At 34.2% G+C, this 20,384-nt stretch overlaps 1 protein-coding gene across 11 annotated transcripts in view; it reads right to left on the bottom strand.

Annotated features, from left to right (window-relative positions):
* Positions 1-5,602: 5,602 nt before the first annotated feature.
* MATR3 (matrin 3) overlaps positions 5,603-20,384 on the bottom strand; it is a 43,122-nt gene continuing 28,340 nt past the window's right edge. For 8 of the 11 annotated variants that reach the window (XM_057490944.1, XM_057490946.1, XM_057490948.1 and 5 more), the window contains 13 exons: positions 16,432-16,493; positions 15,443-15,484; positions 15,025-15,137; positions 14,596-14,648; positions 14,004-14,129; positions 13,338-13,463; positions 13,003-13,170; positions 11,820-11,951; positions 11,306-11,349; positions 10,840-11,215; positions 9,101-9,467; positions 8,499-8,620; positions 5,603-6,645 (listed from right to left, as the gene is read on the bottom strand). In XM_057490944.1, the coding sequence (XP_057346927.1) occupies positions 6,595-6,645; positions 8,499-8,620; positions 9,101-9,467; positions 10,840-11,215; positions 11,306-11,349; positions 11,820-11,951; positions 13,003-13,170; positions 13,338-13,463; positions 14,004-14,129; positions 14,596-14,648; positions 15,025-15,137; positions 15,443-15,484; positions 16,432-16,493 (1,782 nt within the window). In that variant the 3' untranslated portion in view covers positions 5,603-6,594. The remainder of the gene's footprint in view (positions 6,646-8,498; positions 8,621-9,100; positions 9,468-10,839; positions 11,216-11,305; positions 11,350-11,819; positions 11,952-13,002; positions 13,171-13,337; positions 13,464-14,003; positions 14,130-14,595; positions 14,649-15,024; positions 15,138-15,442; positions 15,485-16,431; positions 16,494-20,384) is intronic. The other 3 variants (XM_036897035.2, XM_057490947.1, XM_057490950.1) reach the window with 3 other exon arrangements.

Below are 20,384 nucleotides of genomic sequence, written 5' to 3'. Positions count from 1 at the left end.
CCGGCCCCGCCCTCTAGATCTGTCAGTGCTGCCATCCGAGGCCACTAGAGCGCGCGCGAGAGAACGCGCGACTGTACAAAGTTCTCTTCGTCTTTCGGGCTGCACACGTGTGCATGCACAACGGCAGTACCTCTGTACCCTGGTGGCCGCAGGGTGTACTGGGCGTCCTGTTTAGTTCTCTCTGGAGACCCGAATGGGGCCGGGCTAGTGCCTCCACCCGCCCATCCTTCAAAAATGACGGTCAGTGAGTGGGGGAGCTGTGAACTGAAGACTCTGATAAGATGCGGCCCTTTACAGATCTCAATGATTACCTCACACACACTGACACCAAGTAGACATCTAGGTAACGACAGCGCACTTAACACACCGGGACACACACCAAACATGATAGTGTCACCCTAACAGTGACATGCACCGAGTCACACACAGAGATACAAATAAATATAAGCACAGAAACAATAAAGACAGAGGTACACTTACTGATGTATAAGCACTTGCACTCAAGACACATTCAGGCACAGACATTTTTGAAGCTAGACCTTCACACACGCAAATTATGAATATATGGTTTCTAGGCAGTCTGTGGAACCTTTTTGTGACTAAAAGGGAACACCCTATCCAGATATAGAATGAAACCTCAGGGTCCAAGATTTCCTAGTCCATGATCCTGGATGCATCGCCTCCTACCTCCATTCTCAACCATGTTTCCTTGCTTCATACCTGGCAAGCCCCAATACATGTTTTTAGTGACACTAATCAAGGCAGTTTACAGCGTGTAAAAAAACGTTTTACTATGAACATGCTGTATTTGAAAGGGGACACACTTCTTCCCTCTGGGGAAGGAAAAAGGGACTAAAATTTACCTTTTTACTCTCTTGCAAAAATTGAATTTAAAAAGAAACCACATGCTTTTAATATATACTTAAGAAAAAAATCCCTCCATGGAAAGGATTGAATCCCCAAGAAGAGTACTCCCCTTTAGGGCCACTTTGTTCACTGCAAAGTCAGCTTTGGGTCAATCCAAAGAAATGAAGAACACAGTTGCTCTGCCATAACCCCTGGGTCAACCACTTGGCCACATTTGCAGGTCTGTATCCTAAACTGGGAGGAAGGGTTTGGCTTTGCTGACCACTGAGCAAATAGGTCTGGGAGGACATGGTGTTTTACAAGTTTTTGGAGTATGATTCATCCAAAGAATTTGGAAGATAAGCTATCAACTTGAGACTGGAAGAAGCATGTGCAGGAAAGAGAACAAAATTGTAACAGCCATTTAGACCTGTAGCTCACCTGGACACTTCTAGAAGCTAATCTTGAGATAAATAAAACTGGTGGCTTCGCAACACAAACCAGTTGGTTTTATTGAAAAATAATCTTTGATAAATACTATTTTATTTTATTCTAAACCATTCAAAGGCTCAGGTTTTTCCCAAAGGGGCTGATCTCAATTCCTAGCTCAATTGTAAAAGTGAGTTTACTATTTTGGTTGAGAAAGGTTTATGGGCCCAGAGTACTTCTTTGGTATCCTCTGGATATCCTTTCTTCCAAGGATCCTCTGCTCACTTACAAAACGGGGTTCATGATGTTCATGCTATACCTGGATGGTAGCAGTGATGGTCTACGACGGGAAAACAGTCAGTAAAGGCTGACAACAGGTTGCCAATGATGCAGACAGTCACTGCAACAGAACTGTCTGATACCCAGTTTAACCCCTCCCTGCAGACCAGAGCTACTGTCAAAATGTAAACTGTGTAGACCTGACTCAAACAATCCACATACAGGAATCTACCCAAAGAAATTGGACTTAAGACAGAGAAAGATATTATTGTTACAAACAAATAAAAAACCTAAAAGCTTTTTAATAGGGAGTTGGTTAAATAATTGCATAATAGAACATTAAAAAGATGCAGTCACTAATATGGGATACTTTTTAAAAAATGCTGCAAAACAGCACCTTCTTCTAAAATTACATTATATAAACATAGGCATGTATGGGTATAAATGCAGGAACCTGATAGAACAGCATTATCTGTAACAGTATCTCTAGGTGGTCAGGTTTTAAAGGATTTTACTGTCTTCTGTACACTTTCCTATTTCTGAATTTTCCACTAAAGATTCCATTGCATTTATAAAATAGAAAAGTCACACCTCAAATAAAATCTAACGTGTTCCTGTAGTAATTTGGTAATGGCCTTGTCCCTATGTTCATTTGTTTCAATGTGGAAGCTGGGCAGAGAGAGCATGTACCCCAGCATTGCTGAGTATTGAGGAAGAGCCCCAGCACTGTAGAGTAAGCGTCAGTCCCGCTCAGTGTTTACAGTTCAGGTGAGGAGACAAAGCATCAACAAACTTGAGTGCCTGATATGCACCAGCATTGATCTAGACACGGAGGATACATGAGGTAGTAACCGGCATGACCTTTTCATATATTCTAGTGGTTTAAACAAGATACCGCCTTACTCGTTAAGATAGCTACTCTCAAACAAAAAAGTGCTGGAAAGGCTGTGGAGAAAATGGAGCCCTTGTGCAGTTTGTGATAATGTAAAATGGTAAGTCACTATGTAACAGTACAAAGGTTCCTCAAATAATTTTAAATAACATTACCATATGACCCAGCAATACTACTTCTGGGTGTATGTATCCAAAAGAACTGAAAGCAGGGTATCAGATTTTTGTACACCTAAGTTCATAGCATTATTGACATTTAAAACATGGAAGCAACACGTGTCTATCAACAGATAAGTGGATAAGCAACATGTAGTCTACACATACAATGGAGTATTTAAGCTTTTAAGGAGTAAATTCTGCAATATGCAGTATCACTAATGAAACTTGAGGACACTATGTTAAGTGATGTTAAGTCTCAAAGACAAATACTGGGTGGGGGGAAAAGAACTGAGTTACTGTTTAATGGGTGGTTTGTTTTACATATCCAAAAGTTGAGAATAAATCGTGATGGCTCACAATGTGAATACCATTGAGCTGTATGTATATTTAAAAATGGCTAAGATGGTAAATTTTGTGTATTTCACGCAAAAAAACTAGCTTAAGAGGGCCAAATTTATACAGGGTTAGACAGGATGAGCAGGCTTTAAAAGTAAGGTGTGGATGCTAAGTAAGTCAAGCTAAAGTGCACAACTGCTAAAGCCTTTTGGTATTTGTTGCCAACTCTTAAACTTAAAAAAATCTCAAAACAGCCAATGAGAAGCCACCGCTTCCAAATTTAACAACCTTAGCAAAGCTGGGCAAATAGGAACTAGTACTGCTTTTTTGATAGGCAGGTACAATGATTGAAATTTGTCCTAATCAAACATAGGACATTCCTTCTGCTTGTTATATATGCCAAATGGATCAGGTCCTTAGCACCAATACTTCATCAGATACGGTACCACATAAAGGGCAATGACATCACAGTTCAGATAATTAAACCTCTAAATGCCTGTTTTCACCCTGAACCTACATGGCTATTGGGGCAGGCATGTTAACTTGTCTACTGTACCCAGTATTGTCCCCTTTTCATTTTCACATTCCTTATTGTACATTTGGCTTTACAAAGTTCTTAAAATTGCGTGGAAATTATAAAACTTAACCAATTATGAAGTTTATCAACAGGTTAGATGTGATAGCTATTTCCATTTTGTTCACTCAAAACTTCAGCAAATAATCATTATCAAGCTCCTATGTTGTGATTAAGAACGGTACACAGCAAAAGAAATCATCTAACCACAAAGAGCAAACTCATGTTTCTGCCCCACTAACTTCCCTTGAAATGTCTGATTGTACCAGGTCCTCATAAAATTTTTAATGTTCTGAGCAGAAGATGCAGGGTAGAATTTGGAAAGCAGTATCTGAAATGGGGTGTTCCCTTTTGATTATTTTTAAAAAACGCCTTACACAGGCTCCCAAATGGCGATTATTTTCGGGTTCCCCTTAGTTTTAAGGTTTGGAAGAGAATCATCAAATCCAGGCACCTGCCTAGCAAAACACTTTAGCGATAGGTAAGGCAATCATTCTAAGTGTAACCTCCATCCTTAACAGCACCATCACCTGTTAACTCTTTAAATATGCAGTATTATTACGACACACCTTAAATCTAGCCAATTGGAAATTCTAGGCGCAGGGCCCAGCAATGTTTTAACAGTCTCTAGGTTACTTTGATGCTAACATTTGAGACCCACTCATCTCAAGAAAAATAATTCATAATCACTTTGTACACATGATGGTTCTAAGAATCTTGGCCTTACCACCCTTGACAATCATATGGGACTTGCATCAGAGTGGAGGGGTGCTCTGACTCCAGCCAAACCAAAAGCTCAGGGTGCTTGCCAAGGAATTTCAAACCCATTATACCATTCAGGACTTTAGCTTTCAGCTATATTAGTAAGCTGTATTCTATGATGGAGACCAAGAGGACACAAGAGCTGTTCTTAGTCCTAGTGCAAATTATTTTAACAAGCTACACAGACCCTACCAAATATTTCTTATTCATCTTTTAAAAAGTGTTCTGCAGTCTTCTTGCAGATTTCCCCTACACACCATGACCCTGTTTTGTAATTTTTATTTATGGTGATTTTATATCAAGTCAGTAATAAGGCTAGCCAACTCAAGCCTTAAGCAGGGACACTCTCAAACCCAAATTTATCGGCAACAGGTTAAAATAAGTAACTGTAAAACAAACTCAAAATGTTCCTTTAAGTTTCCACCATGCAGGATTAAGATTAAAGGCAATGATAGTGCTGGGGAAAACATTCTTAGACTTTAAAGTAAATTTAAGAGGAAACATTCCTTCTATTAAGGTTTGCCATAATCTTGGAAATAGCAGTTACAGGTTTATCAATAGCAGCTCATTTATAAGAAATCTCTGCTTTCTAAATGTCACACAAATGAAGATACTACTCTAGCAAACTGTTACATCCAACAAAGTAGGACCTACCAAAAAAAAAAAAAGGTAACACCAACAGCAAACAATTAGTGATTCTGTTGTATACATAATCATTTGTATGTATGTAGCTGCTGTTAGTTAAAAGCTGGAATTAAACAAAAGTGGTAATTAGTGAAGGCCAAAATTAAACTGCAGGAGTAAACTGGCAAGGATTTTTTGTGCATGTTACCTTTAAAAATGTCATCTGCTCTTCCGAGCCAGACTGTATCTATTTGCTATATCCTTTAATACACGTGGACCCAAGAATCTCCTAAAAAGTTATTTTTTAAATTAAAAATTTGCTTGACAACAGATGATTCCTCCTATCAGAATCCCAACATGTTCTGAAAGACTGATAAGCTAATTCTTGCTATTCCATGTCATTTCCAATTTTATTGTTAAATACTGAGATGTGTCTAAATAAGAGCGTTTTGCTATTTCTTCACCCTTAGCATTTTAAACTCCCAAGGTTTAAAAACCCATTTTTAGTTATGTAACAAGAACAAGAAATCCACCAGCACAAAAAACATTTAAAACTCAGTTCTTTAGTAAGCAGTCTTTAGAACACTCTAGATGAAAACAGCAATAATTTGTTAAAGCATGCAGAGAAGTGTAACAGTGAATAAAAACCATAACCAACGAATATGTTAACATTCCAAACATGTATAACCAATAAACATGACGTAGATTTTTCTTTTTTTATTGGTATTCACTTCAGAAACTTGAATCCACAGATATAAGCAGTATATAACCAGAAAGTTACAAGTAAACACAGATTATACATGCAAATTTCTGTTCACAAAGGTCACATGTGCAGGTATACGAATTAGAAGCGTGCGTCTAGATTATGGCCAAACTTTTTTAAATGCAGAAATGTAAAATTACATCTTGAAAATATGAAGAGATGGTCTACACACTTCAAAAATCAAATGTTGCTTATACCAGATGTATGACAACTACAGGATTCAAGTGACAAGCAGTAAGATCTCAAGAAATTAATACTGGTCAAAGAGAACGGGAATATTCTTACATTTCACTGAAAATACATTTGACTACTAGAATACAAAACCTAGCAGGAATTTAGGGGAAAAAAATTACAAAATCTAAAGCCATTTACTTTTTATCACCTAAACAACAGCATGACATTAAAAGAAAACTGCACCTGCATTTTAATCACCAATCTCACATTAACGAAGTTCTCCAAAAATGAAACTCAATGAAAAAAAGCTTCAAACTCCAAACAAAAAGTCTGCAAGGCTCAGATTGAAATGTGGAATGTTTCAGATGAAATAAAAATACAATTGGTTTTGTTCTTTATTGAATGGAATCAAAAGTTTTGACATTTCTTTGAAGCTTGGAACTACTAAATTTCATTTCTCTTAATGGTTCTACATTTCTTAGTGGTGCAAGTTATCCTAAGTAGCTTACAAAGTCAGTCTCTACAAAGTACTTCTGTCTGTTACCATTCTGATAAAACAAAAACAATTCTTTATTAACTTAACCGTAGATGTATTTTTCCTATAACACTTAACACATGAACAGACATCTATTATTTTTCACTAAAACAAAAGAGTACAATAGTTTTCTTCTAACTATCAATATTGTATTTAAAAAAGGTTAACATTAAAAACAAAGAACCATTATTTTCTTTGAAATCATTAAGCTTCTTGCACATCTCAAGCTTCCTTCTTCTGCCTGCGTTCTTCTGCCAATTTATTCAGAAATTTCTGGAAAAAAAAATTACAGGGATGAAGTCACCTATGAAAAACATAAAGGGACTAACTCCAAAATAAAAAAATTCTATCCAAGTTTAGGGACTTGAGTGTAACTTAACCATAACCTTATCAATATTTAAAGATTCAGTTATTCTTTTTAGTCAGTATACAAAAAACTTAATTGGTTCAGAGGACACAATTAAGGCATGGGGGAAAAAATGGTAAAATGTAAAAGTTATTTAAACATGCAACTTACAGATAGGAGAACAACAAAGGCCATGGATTAGGTTAAAATGACATGCATTTATTTATTCAATGCCCCTTCCACTAAAGCAAGTGGGCACTTTCTTAAAGGGTCAGTAGTGAATTATTTTAGTGGGCCATTCTGGTCTTTATTTCAACCACTCACGTCTGTTGTTATAAGCAGTAAAACCAGCCACAGACTATACTTAAATGAAGATCCTAACTATGTTCCAATAAAACTTTATTTACAAAAGCAGATGCCTGGGTCACAAATGTACCTTACTGATCTCTATATCAGACCTCTAAGTTATAGAATTCCTGGACATCAGAGATCTGTTAAGACATTAATGGAATCACTCCCTTCACCGCAGAAATCAACAATCTAACCTACATCGTTTCTTTACTTTGTGCTAGAATTAATCATCCATAGTTATTGCAAACTGATGAGAGGGTTAAAGTCATTATATCCTCAAAAAGGGGAAAATCCAATTAGTCAAGTATCAAGTCATTTATTATTAACAAGATACTGTATTGCTTAATTTTTTTAATCAAGTTGACATAGTTCCTTTAAAATAGAAGGAAATAGAGCCATCTCCAACAGACTACCTAGAAAATTACAATAGCTAAAAAATGTTAGAAAGCATTATACGACAGTATCAAGCACCCAAACAACTTTTGTATTAGTTAAGTACTCTTCCAGGAAATACAGTGTGCACCCCCAAAAAGTTAAGTACTCTTCCAGGAAATATAGTGTGCGCCCCCAAACAGCTGAGTATCAAAGTAGATTAAATATTTTTATTAAATTGCTGCTACCATTGAAATTAACCACTTTTTCATGTACATGATGCTAAGATACAAAAAAACACAGTGAAGAACCCTTAAAATAAGTGATACATCAAAGAACTGCAATTAGTTCCTAAATACCATCTGTCTAGTCAACACATAGAATATGTCTGATGACTCCAGTAACTCAATACTATATGAAGTAAAAACTAGATTATCCACAGTAGGAACTCCTACTTTCAAGTTTTTTCCCATTATTTATTTCAATACTTAGTCCTTAAAGAAGCCACTAAGACAGGAAATTTCAAAAGATCGGAACACGAATTTGTTACTCTTTATTATGTTGTATTTTATTCACTTTACCTTTATCCTTACATCCTGTTGGTCATAAAGCTTACTGAAGAGTGTCATCACTAATAATTTAAAGTCCATGTAAAAATCAATTAAGTATGAACAGACATGGCACTTTATATAGTGAAGTTGAAAAGCTTTGTATTATTCTACTTAGCTTTCAGGCCTCCAGTATCTTCCAAACTAGAGAAATTACAGTCCAACATCCATCTGAAAATACGTAACTTTAATTGTATCAGCCAATTTGTAACATGGTTAGAAATTGCTAAATTATCTTCATTTAGAATGTACTATAGAGGCTCAAAAGATGTTTCTAGGACTCATTAAACTGCTTAAGGCCCATCAATATATAAATAGGAAAATGGCATCTTGAGGATAAAGCTTTGTGCTGGGTGCACAAAAGGTCCTATACACATTCTACTTTCTGTAAACTCATATGATTTGTTAGTTTTCACAATAGAACTCTCTTCTTTCAGATTCAGCCTTACCTTTAATTTCTGATAATGAGGAAGGCTGCTGCAATGAGTATTCTTTGCAACTTCTTCATTTGTATAAAAGAGTGAACACAGCTTACAGTAAAACCCTGTTTTAGGTATCACATAGTCTACACCTAGAACACAAACATACATTCTTACAAATTCAGTAAACTGAAGATTTTATTAGTGCTCTCACATCTTTTTTCCCTGTTAAGATAATCTCAATGAGAACATCTGTGAGACGTCCAATATGGCCTAAGCTAAAACAAAAGAAGAAAAACCATGGCATTATTAGTTGATAGCTTGTACTTAACTGATGTTTAAGGTCCCACCTAACTGTACTCTTTAAAAAAAGGCAAAAATACAACAGATAAATAAAACAAAAAGCAATGTGAAAATCTCAGAAATCTTCATGAATAAAGAAGAGAACAACATATTGTGGAATGGTACAAAAGATAATACAAAACCAGGAGGTTTGGGTAAGAGAAGAATTAAGATTTTAAAACTGTTACGCACAGAAATAAATTTAAAATACTGAGAAAGCTTATGTAAGACCCTTATTTAATAAGAGTTTGGGTAGGGTGAGAGGGAAAGAACAAAGCCTTAAATCTCACCAACAGGAACATTGGGCTGATATGGTCCAATTCTATACTCATCCGGGATTGTATAGTCCTCCTTGTTTTCATCACTTTGGCCATCTGCATTTTCACTTGTGTCTTTGTTGGGATCATCAGCATTCTCAGCAGATTCAGCTCCTGGTTCCGTATTTTCCTCATTTTTAATTCCATTTTCCAGCGCAGCTTCGTTTTCTTGATCAAGTTCCTCGATCTTGTCCACCTTAATTTCAACCAAACCATCATCATTTTTGTCACCAGATTTAAATGCCATGCCTGATTTACGAAGTTTCTGACGTTCCGAATCTTCCTCATCACCAACCTCATCTAGAGTGACAAAACCTTCCATATTCCCTGGGAAACGACGCTGTTAAGAAAGACAAATTTACTCTGCAACAATTATCCTGCAGCATCCCTTCCATCTGCTTTACTTGAAGGGAAAGGGATAGCGTCTTTGTCTTTACTCATTCTCTCAAAATATTGAGTTTTTTTCCCCAAAATCACTGATTAAAAAAAACAAAAAACCTTGTCTTATTTCAAAACTAATTAAAGGCTTACCTCACATAAAGAGGAGAAAATAAGTACACTGACATTCTATATTTTCTGTGACTATTAACTGCTGGGAATGGATCAAAGAACTGATTTGATAAATGTAGTCAAATGATATTCTTTGGAAGACAGTATTTTGTAACTGTTGCTTAGGGAACACTCAGTCTAAAACAGTGTAGTGGTTAAAAAATCAAGCTCTGGAGTATGTTGGTGTAGGTTTAAATTTTGGTTTTGTCACTGATAAGCAGTGTGACCATAGATTAATTTATTAACTTCTCCATGCCTCAAATTTCTCATTTATGAAATGGGGACAACAAAGATATTTATTGCATATTGTTATTGTGAGGATTAAGTTAATTAGTATACACAAAGAGCTTAGAAAAATTTACAGCATGAAATAAATGCTATTATCAATAATTATCAGCTATTAAGGGTGCAAACTTCAGCTGGAAAAATAACCTTAAGACTAAGTTATTTAACCAAATGTGGAGTTAGAAATTAAGTTTTCTAATATTTGGATGTTGCTGAGGAGGAAACAATGGACTAGGATTACAAAATACCACTTCAAGAGCCACTTAACATGAGGGGCTTCAAAGGTTTTTTAATGTTCTAACCCTTAATGTAGGTATAGTTAGCACACCATGGGTCTTTCACTATTCTTTATACCATGTATGTATTTTTATGTTCATATTCACCGTATACGCTTTTTTATTTGATGTGTTCTAAGAAAAAAGCTTAAAAAGCTTATACTGAAGTAGCTGATCTTATGTTCCTCAAATAGGGAAATTCTTTAAGTCTGACAATTTCTGAATGAGTGACAAATATTTTAAGTATCTTGGATCAGTTATCTTATTGAAAAATCATATCCCATCTTTTAAAAATGAACTGGACTGTAAGACTGTCCTACCTACTAGTACTTAAATACTACCACTAACCATACAGAAGTATAAATCTTTCTCCTTCATTACTGAAAGGTTTCCTTTGTACTTTTTTTGCACCTATAATAAAAAGTCCTATTTAAGCTATTATTGCAGAGTTTCAATAGAAATGTTTATATTATGGTTCATACCAGACTTTTTCCTTATATAAATTATTATTTCTCCTTACTCTGACCCTGCTAGGATAAAAAATTTGACACATTTATCTGATCTAATTTTCTATTATAAGAGCAATATACAATGTTCCTTTACCTTTTTAAGCTTCTTCTTTGCAGCTGCTGAAGCACTGGCATTCGCATCCTTTTTCACAGCTTTGTCTGAAGGTTCCTTCTTCCCATCAGAAGCCACATCACCTAAATTGGCAAGATCTGTCTCATCTCCCACTGAACTGCCACTTTCTAGCAGTGCTGCTGCTTCCTCTTCATCTACAAGTAGCTCATCTTCAGATTCAAGAAGCATGTTAGGTTCTTGCTCCGCCTGGTCATCCTTTGTATCTTTCTCACCATCTTCACCTGACTTCTCTTCTTGTTCTTTACCTTCAGTTGTGTTTTCAGTCTTCTGAGAACCATCAATTTTGGATTTCTTATCACTTGGAGATTCTTTGCCATCTGGAGAATAAGACCTTTTTCTGAAATAAGAAGGATACTCTTCAATTAATTCTCCTGAGTTGGAAAGCAAAAACAAGTTTCATGTACAAGTATATACAAAATGAAATTACCGGGATTTATCTTTCTTCAGTAAGTCAATGCCTCTATTAGGGATCTAAAAGGCAAAATTTTGCAATAGTTAGATAAATGTATTAGAATATATTTGAAGAATTAATAACTATCCAGTTAACTAAGCAACTGATGATGATCCTCTATTCTAATCTACTAAGCTTATTAAATCCTGTAACCATACATAATAATTTTAACTGCTTATAGTCAGCAGTTCATTACTATCAAGATTTCAATAAAGCAGGGGATACTAGACATTTTTGGTAACAGAACTCCATTCAAATAAAATCTTAAATGAAACAGACGAAAGGAAGACAGGTGCTTTTTAAAAAGAAGTTGTAACACCAGTTAAGAAACTTCTACCACTGAAAAACCAAAACAAATGATGTCCCTTCTTTCAATAACCAAATCGTATATTCTTAGCATTAAAAAATGTTTAGAAGAATTTTATGGCTTGAAATTCTTTATAATGAAAAAAGCAAACTTTATAATGACAAGAAATCAAGTACCACATACCCTCAGTACCAATTTTTTATATTTTTCAGACAGGTCAACTTTCACACATCTCCCCTGAAACCAAAGGGCCTTTTTCAAACAGTGGTCAACCATTGCCATTGCGTCTTCTCTGGTCTCCATCTCAATAAAGGCCTAAAAAAAAGGAAGGAAGGAAAAGACAGGACATTATTTTTCAGAGAACTGTATAAAACTCTAGTGCTCTAATTCTTTTCTAGCTTTTTGTTAGAAAATTCTATCTCTAGCAGAGACAGTGGTAAAAGTTAAACATCACCCAATGAAGTAAGGACAACTTATCAGATTTACAAAGTAGAACCCCATATTAAACCACCTTATATACAGATTTTCTGCAAAAAAAGTAAAGTAATAAACTTAGAAGCTATTACTCAAAATACTATAAGAAAATTAATTTTAAAATGTCTGGAAAGATACAAACTCAGAATGCAATATTACAAAAGGGTTATCAAAAAGAAAAGATGCTGCTCTCCTTACTCTTAATTGTTAAAATGAAAAATCTAAGTAGGAGATAAATTGTGATTAAGCCTTCTCACACAATGCTGGTGTGATGATAAATTAGTCTTTTTTTTTGAAAACCAATTGGGTAGTATCAAAGTAAAGAGATCAAGTATCAGTATCCAAAATCCCAATTCTGAAATTTTATCCTTCCATTATATGCATAAAAATATGCAAAATCCACATGCTGCAAATTCCATACAGAGCAACCCCAATGGTACAGCCAAGAAACTAGCAACTCTAAATACTGGCCAACACAGAAGTTAAAATTTGCTCCAGTTAACTTAATGGAATCATGTATAACGTGGGAAAACAGTATAATATAATCCCAGTTTGTTTAATTAAGGAAAGAAGTACACTTAAACACATATATAGGAAGATCTTTGGAAGCAAACCCTGGAAACAAAGAGCTACCAGCCAAAGCAAAATAAGTTATCTTTAACTCCCACTTCATGCTTTTTAATATTTATTCAATGTTTTATCTCAAGCATCTACTCTGACTTTTATTTTAAAAATCACCATTTATCTTTGGCAAAGAAAGTTTATTTGTATGAGAAGATAAAATTACTCCCTCTGCTTTCTTCAGTGAAAGTGAGGATATACAAAAAAATCTTAGAGAACTTTGAGAAATAATCTTTCTTAAAACCTCCCCTCCTCATGTACATCACATTACCTGACTTTTCATCCTCATCAGTATATAATTCTTTATTTTCCCATAAGGCTCAGCAAGCTTGAGGACAGCACTGTCAGAATAGCCAGAATGAGGTAAATTGCTGAGATGTATCACACGTCCAAGCTCTTGCTTTTGATCAAACTTCTGGTCTGGTTTCCCTTCAGGTTTCTTTAATTCAATAAACAGATAAAGTCAAATGTTGTTAAGTATACTGTAATTATTAGTTAATAATAGTTAAGATTATCCAAGTTATTAGCAACAAAATTTAAGTTAGTAAGTATTAAAATGATGTATTAAGTGGTTGGTGATACAAATCTGGAAAAAATAGGTATTACCTTTATTCTTTTATACTTCTGGGATAAATGAACTCTCACTGGCTTGCCAAACACTAATGCTGGTGTGGTTGTATAGTAATCCACTGCAGCCTGAGCATCTTCTGTAGTTGCCATTTCAATAAATGCCTGAAATTGCACACACAAAAATTATGTTTATATTTATGTAGGTGTATGTGTATATATGTGTGTGCATATATAGACTGCCCAAAGTCTTTCCAGATATAGTTAATGACTAAATGAAACAGCATTTTTAACAATTTAAAAGCAGAATAAAAAGCCAAAAGCTGTTAACCTGCTGTTTTAGTAAAGGTCATCTCATAATTTTATTGCCTTCATGCTACTAAAACTATCATTTGTTCTACCTCTGGGTTTGAAATAATGATTTGGCACCACTTTGGAAAAGGGAAAATGGCTTTCCAAAGAATTATCCTTTTATAGCCCTTATTGTAGCATAATAACAATTTTACTACTTAAGGACTGTAACTTATAAAGTTACTAACAATCCATTAGTACTAAATGTTGTATTACAGACATACTTCAACTATTACCATTTTCCTTAGTTTCATATTGATTTAAGATTACAGATTTCTTTTCCAAATACAAATCCTGTATAAATCCCTTTAAAAAGTATTAGTGAATAAATACTACCCTTATTTCAACTCATACCTCATTAATTTTATTTAGAATCAGATGATTTGAAATGACCCCAAATGGTTCCACCAGCTGTAACAGTTGATATCTCAAGTTTTTCCCTCGCTGAAAATCCATGATGTGAACAACTCGACTAGTTTCCTATCCATCAGGGGGAAAAAAAAATCAAGTCAGTAAATGTCCTTTAAAAATAGTATTCAACAGGTTATGCATTAGAACTTTTATAGTCTAGTGTTAACTGGAACAGATTAGGTACTTAAAATAACATTCCAGAGAATTTAAAAGCTATATAGGAATCAAATGTAACTAGGAGTAAATTTCAAGTTTCAGACAGTCTCTGCACAAATTTTGAAATTGAATACCATGTACATATAACTGAACAGCAAAGTTCTTGAGACTCTGAATCAAGGTGAGATCTCTAGGACTACTACTGGCATAAAAAAGAGTTTTAACTCCTGTCAAAGTCATAAAGCCTGATAGTTTTCACACTACAAGCAGTCTTCCTACAGTAAGAATAATGACACATTTAATTAGCAAGGACTTACATCAAATCACATTGCCCCAAACAGCAAATACAGTAAGAGCAAGAAGTATATATACTACTGACCACTCTGCCTTTCTGCATGTGTCTTGGTCCTTGCAGGTTCCCATTTCCAGCACCTTTATGAAGAAAAAGGATTTTTTCAGTCTTACAATAATTATAGTTGCTGTAACACCTTTTTATAAAAAAAAAAAAATACTATCATTGATATATAATCTTATGATGGGTTCACATACACAACACAGTGGTTCAACATTCACCCGTATTATCAATACCTCACCCACTCCATTGCAGTCACTGAACAGATTTATTTTAATTAAAAAACAGACATCTTTCAAACACAAATCAAAGGCTATTATTATAAACATCAAGTGGACCATGTCTTTTCATGCAATATTTTTGACATTTCAGTGGGCCTACTTTTGCTTATAATTACTGGACTTAATTTTCATGGTAAATGCTTTTAGAGAAAGGTAACATGGATTTTATAATCACCCAAATTTCCTCTTGGTCCAACTGCTGGTCCCCCAAGATGAAATGAGGGAGGTGGAGGTCCCAGAATTCCTGGTGCTGGGTTTGTAGACTGTTGCAACATGAATGGATCACCCCTAGTAATGTGAAGACATAAAATATAAAGCATGATAAAGAGGTCCATCAGAAGTAATTAAGATTTACTGTTAAACACCCCTTGTATAAATCTTTAGGGGCATTTATGTGTGAAGAAACTAGGAAAAATCTGTAGTAGCAATAAAATAAAAATTACCAAAAAGGTCTCTAAAAAGTCTTTTTTACCAAACTGTAATATTCAATAATGAAATTCAGAAAATAATTTGTTTACAAAACATTGGAAGTTTAACCTGAATTCCTTACATTGACCTCCGTAACAAACAACAGCTTAAAATTTTTAACTTACATTGTGTGTCCTGTATCATTGTCAGGATTCCATTCTGGGTAGCTTTAAAAAGACCAGAAAATTAACTTTAAAATAAAACTGTCCTTTTCACAAAGTAGCCTTGTTTGGCCTTTAAAACAGAGATTATTAGTAAAGTTATATGAGGATCTAAGGGTTAGAAATATCACAGTTTAAAACATGTCATAGGTATTTCCGAAGGAAATTCAGAACTTCAAGTTAATCCAAATGAATGAGAACTTATTCTGTATTGCCTGAAAATGTAGGTAATGTATGTTGAAATTAGATTTTGCTATATTTGTTAAATTCTAAGGAGGAAAAGTGCTGCACGAGGAACTGGAAATGTGGGTTATATAGGAAAACAAGGACCAACCAAAGATTACCCTTCTCTAGTATTAAATACCAAGAGCAGAGTTGAGCTGTAGCACCAGAAAGGAAGGATAGCCCCAAGAGAGCTAGGCATATGTGAAAACTGCCACTCCGGTGAACTATGGGTGTGTGTATTGCTTAGCCAGAGAGGCTTCTTTAAGAGTTCAATTCATTATAGCAGCTTAAACACAGAACCAAAAGTATCTCAAAAGCAAAAACTACTTCTTGAAAGATTTTGCTTGACAAGTAACTTGTAACTTCTAATGCCTTTTCTGTATATTCTGAAATTTTAGAGCACATTATTATATAGACAGAACTCTAAGTCCATTAACATGGACTATCTTTAAGTCTATTAAAAATCCTTCAATTTGTATAGAAAGAGCCAATGTTTATTCACCTTTATAATAGTGTTAAATAACAAAGTACCATTATCACTGCATCTAATATTCCATGTGAGACTGCAGATACGAACATTTCACTTGTAATTAGTATTGCCTAGACAGTATCAACTATGCAGTAGTAACAACGTGGATATTACAAGCAAATGATGAACTCCCCAAAACCAATCAATGGCTGTTTCTCATTCAGGATAAAGATGCTTTAAAGGTATTTCAAACTCCTACATTTCAAGAAGAAGCTGGCACCGACGACTGTGACTTGCTCCATTGATATGTTGACTCCACTCCTGCAGCAAAGTAAATTAGTAGAATTAACAAAAATAAAGCTAAAATACTTTCATTTGAACCATTCAAACTCTACGATGTCAATCTATATGCAATGTCATAGCCTGTACACATACCTGCCCATTCACTAATCATACTACATTAATTTAAAACCATTTTTCTGAATCCTTGTAGCTTGATCCTGCCCTCAAATACGCCATGCACATTCTTGGAAAAACTGGTTAACTTGGTTAACATACTAACAACTTTATAAGGAAAAGATATAGAGTTAATAAAGATCAAGAATAGTAACTGACTTTGAGATCAGCTAGACATATACTAATTTCTTTGGACCAAACTAAATTATTCATGTTCTATCTTTAGAATTGCTTTTTAAATAGAACTCTAAGTATGACAAGACATCCATGCTTTTATCTACTTCTCTAGAAAACATGCTGTAAATGTGAACAATTAGTTAAAAAAGGAATCTTTTCATTCCATCCACACTTGAGGTATGCTCCATTGTACTACAGCCATAAAAAGCTAAGATGAATCAACAGGAATGGCTTTTCTAGAAAATGCTCCCTTACTGATCAAAAAAACTAAGTTCCCATTGTATTTCCAAAAAAGATAAAGCAGCGTAATTTCAGGAATGTCTGTTTCCAGATTTCAGGGAGGGAAATATTACAATCCATGAATATTTGTGACTCTGTTATTTTAAGTTTGAAGGGATTAAGTTTTTTCCTGTTTTATGCAGTTTCCTTTCTCTAGTTAAAAATCCACATGTAAATTATTAATGTTTTAAGCAATATAAGAAAGAGGAAAAGTAGGCTCTGTTGTCAAGACTGTCCAGGATCCATTCCCAAGGTGCCATTTAGTAGACTGAATCCTTGGTACAAGTTAAAATTCACTGTGATTCAACATTCTCCTAGGGTTTTGTCAAAAGCAAATGATTTAATAAAGGTAAACTGCTTATCAGAACATTGCGAGGCACAAAGAAAGTGCTCAAAAAAAAAGGTGAACTATTACACTGCTAATAAAACTATCTTCTTTTACAATTCCTCCTTTACAAATATTATTGTTTCACAAATTCCCACAAAATTAGGCAACTTTTATTAACACCCACACTACCTAATTGTATTTGGAATATAAAATATGATCAGGCAATGTTTTTAAAAGGGGGTCTCAACTAGAGCTGAATTAAATAAAGAACCAAAATATAAGAGATACCTTTTTGAGAAGCTTCAGAATGGTATTTTATAAACAGGATCCTAATTTTGAAAAGCTGATTTATATCACAACAGTTTACATACATTCCTCTGCCCTAGTAACTAAAATTGCATGAAAGAACTAAGAGCACAAACAGAAACATACTTCTCAGAACTTGGGGAGCCTACCTTTCAAAGACAGATTGTCCTTTGAAGATAATAGCTAATAGCTAAGGAACTAGAGATCTCTTCAGCTGGCTCTACAACCAGTATTTGGGATATAAAAAGTCTACACTTGCAAAGCAACAGACCATTGACTTGTTTAAAGTCACTTTAAAAATGGCTTCAAAAGAGTGGTGCCATAGGTAAAACTCACAAAACTCAGAAGAGGGATTAAACAAATACCTTAACTTACAATTTTCTTAACTAAAATGAATTCACATTTAATTAAAAATGTCCTTCAGAAGCAGTTTGTGAGAGAGGAGTAAAGTTACCATTATCAGGCAGGCTTTCAATCTACAGGAGATGGAAAGGGTATCTAGTTGAACAGAAATTATTTATATCCAACCCCTATGCTCTTTCAGGGTTCAAACTTACTGATTGTTTTTTCAAAGTACTAGAAGGCAGGCCAAGATCAAAGGATCAGTTATGCACCTCCTAAACCCACCCATTGCTAATCTGCACTAAGACACCTAGTCTTTTACTGTTTGGTTTAAGATGAGGATTAAGAGTCAAAAAGGTTTTTAAAGAGCCTATTATCCTTGGATTATACATTGATTCTCAAATCAGATTAGTAAGAATAGGATTCATTTTTTGAATTCAAAAGTTCTAGAGGAAAAACTACATTCATCATGATGTCTTTGAGATACCTACATCGTATTAAAGAAAGGATAATTTGGAGAAACATTTCAGGAATGGTAGAATAAAGAATACCTTAAGGGCTTCTACAGTAATACTAAAAGAAAAAATATAAATTCAAATAACAAGACGGCAAAAGGGAAGTAGTGGGCAGTTTTCTTTAAGTGAAAGGAATTTGAGGGAACTTTGAGGTTGTGAAAGCAACTTGACATTCTAAAATGACCTAGAAAGAAATAAAAGCAACACCATCACTGAAAGTCACTTAAAGTATCAAAAATAATGACAGATTAATGTTTTTCACCTAAAAGTTTCTTATTTCATAGTAAGAAATAGTTTTGACCATGTAGACTATTTAGTGTAACCACTAAGTGAAAAGAACAGATTTTCCAAGTTATGCAGCAATACCAGAGAGCAGGATTAAATGTTTAAAAATTTTTCATTATCTACTTTCACCAAAGGAATTTTCTCTTAAAGTCATTGATTATACTATATAATGTTTATATGTAAACATTATAAAAATGAGAAGGCATGAGAAAGAACCACTGCTAAAAGCTAATATTTAATTATTTTTCAAAAATGCAGAAACCCAGAAAATACCAGCTATGTTAAAGAAACTGTAATACATTAAAAGAATCCAAGGCTTAAACTTAAAATTGGTTCCATTTACAAATATGAATTTTGTAAATCAAACAAAAAGGGTCTCTAAAATAATTCTTAAATGTTCCCAATGTGACAAAATATTGAAACTAGGGCCTAAGAACTACAGATTTAAAAAAGTACCTCTTGAACTAGAGTAGGTAGGGTATCTTACTCTTGAATCCAAAGCTTCGTATTTTTAAACTTCTTTTGTTAATTTAGATCCATTTACTATCACTATTTATTAATATTATTGTTCATGAATTAGAAGGTAGCAAAATTTGGAGAAATAGCCATATATAAAAAACAGAAGAAAATATAACCATACATAAAAAACAAACTATTCTGATTAAAGCCCTCTCTTGGTTTTCTTGTGTTCCTTTACTGAAATCTTCTTCAATGTTGTTAAATTACTGCTCAAAGTCAGGACAAGGAGACTTCCAACAACAGCTGATTTGATGACTCCATCAGCAAAGATTTTAGCCACTTACAATCACTTTCATTTGAGACACGGTAACTAGCTATTTTCCTTGGAATTTAGAGATTCTAAGAACATTTATCATATTGCCTGCCATTTTTAGAAATAGGCAAGAACAGAAAAAATTTTGACTCACCAAAATTTTATGGACATTTTCATTAAATCAACTCCCACCAGACCTCAAACTGTAGTACTGAACAAAAACTAAGTTCCATCTAGTATATCCAACAAATTTGTATAAAGACAACACCAAACACACCTAACAAAATTTCTTAACTTTTATGAGTTTGGGGTACTGTGTTTTAAATGGAAACTAATCTATCAACTTAAATTTAGCATTTGATATTTTTATTTGTATTAAAGATTAAAATATTCCTTGTTTGTGTAAACTATTTATACATTAATTCAATTTTTATATTATATACATATATTTAGTTAAGAATTACTTTTAAAAGACATTTTTCAAAGTCCTCTGTAAATTTGAACAGTAAGTCTCCTCTCTCAAATATCTGAGACAAAAATACTTGAGACCCAAACATAGAAAAGGGAGTGATTTTAATAGTTTATTTTCAAAGAGTACTAAAAATAAATCTCTAATGAGCCATGTGATTTCATTTGTTCAAAAATCACTACTCACTTAAAAATGCACTTAAAAAGGATAGATATGAAAAGGAAATGACCCTTCCAGATGTTACTGTGATGAAAAAACCCCGTAACAGTAACCATCGCATCAA

The sequence above is a fragment of the Manis pentadactyla genome, chromosome 13 (assembly GCF_030020395.1).
Source record: "Manis pentadactyla isolate mManPen7 chromosome 13, mManPen7.hap1, whole genome shotgun sequence".
Classification (NCBI taxonomy): Eukaryota; Metazoa; Chordata; class Mammalia; order Pholidota; family Manidae; genus Manis; species Manis pentadactyla.
Note: the sequence above shows the minus strand (reverse complement) of the source record. Positions and strands in the feature narration are given on the sequence as shown.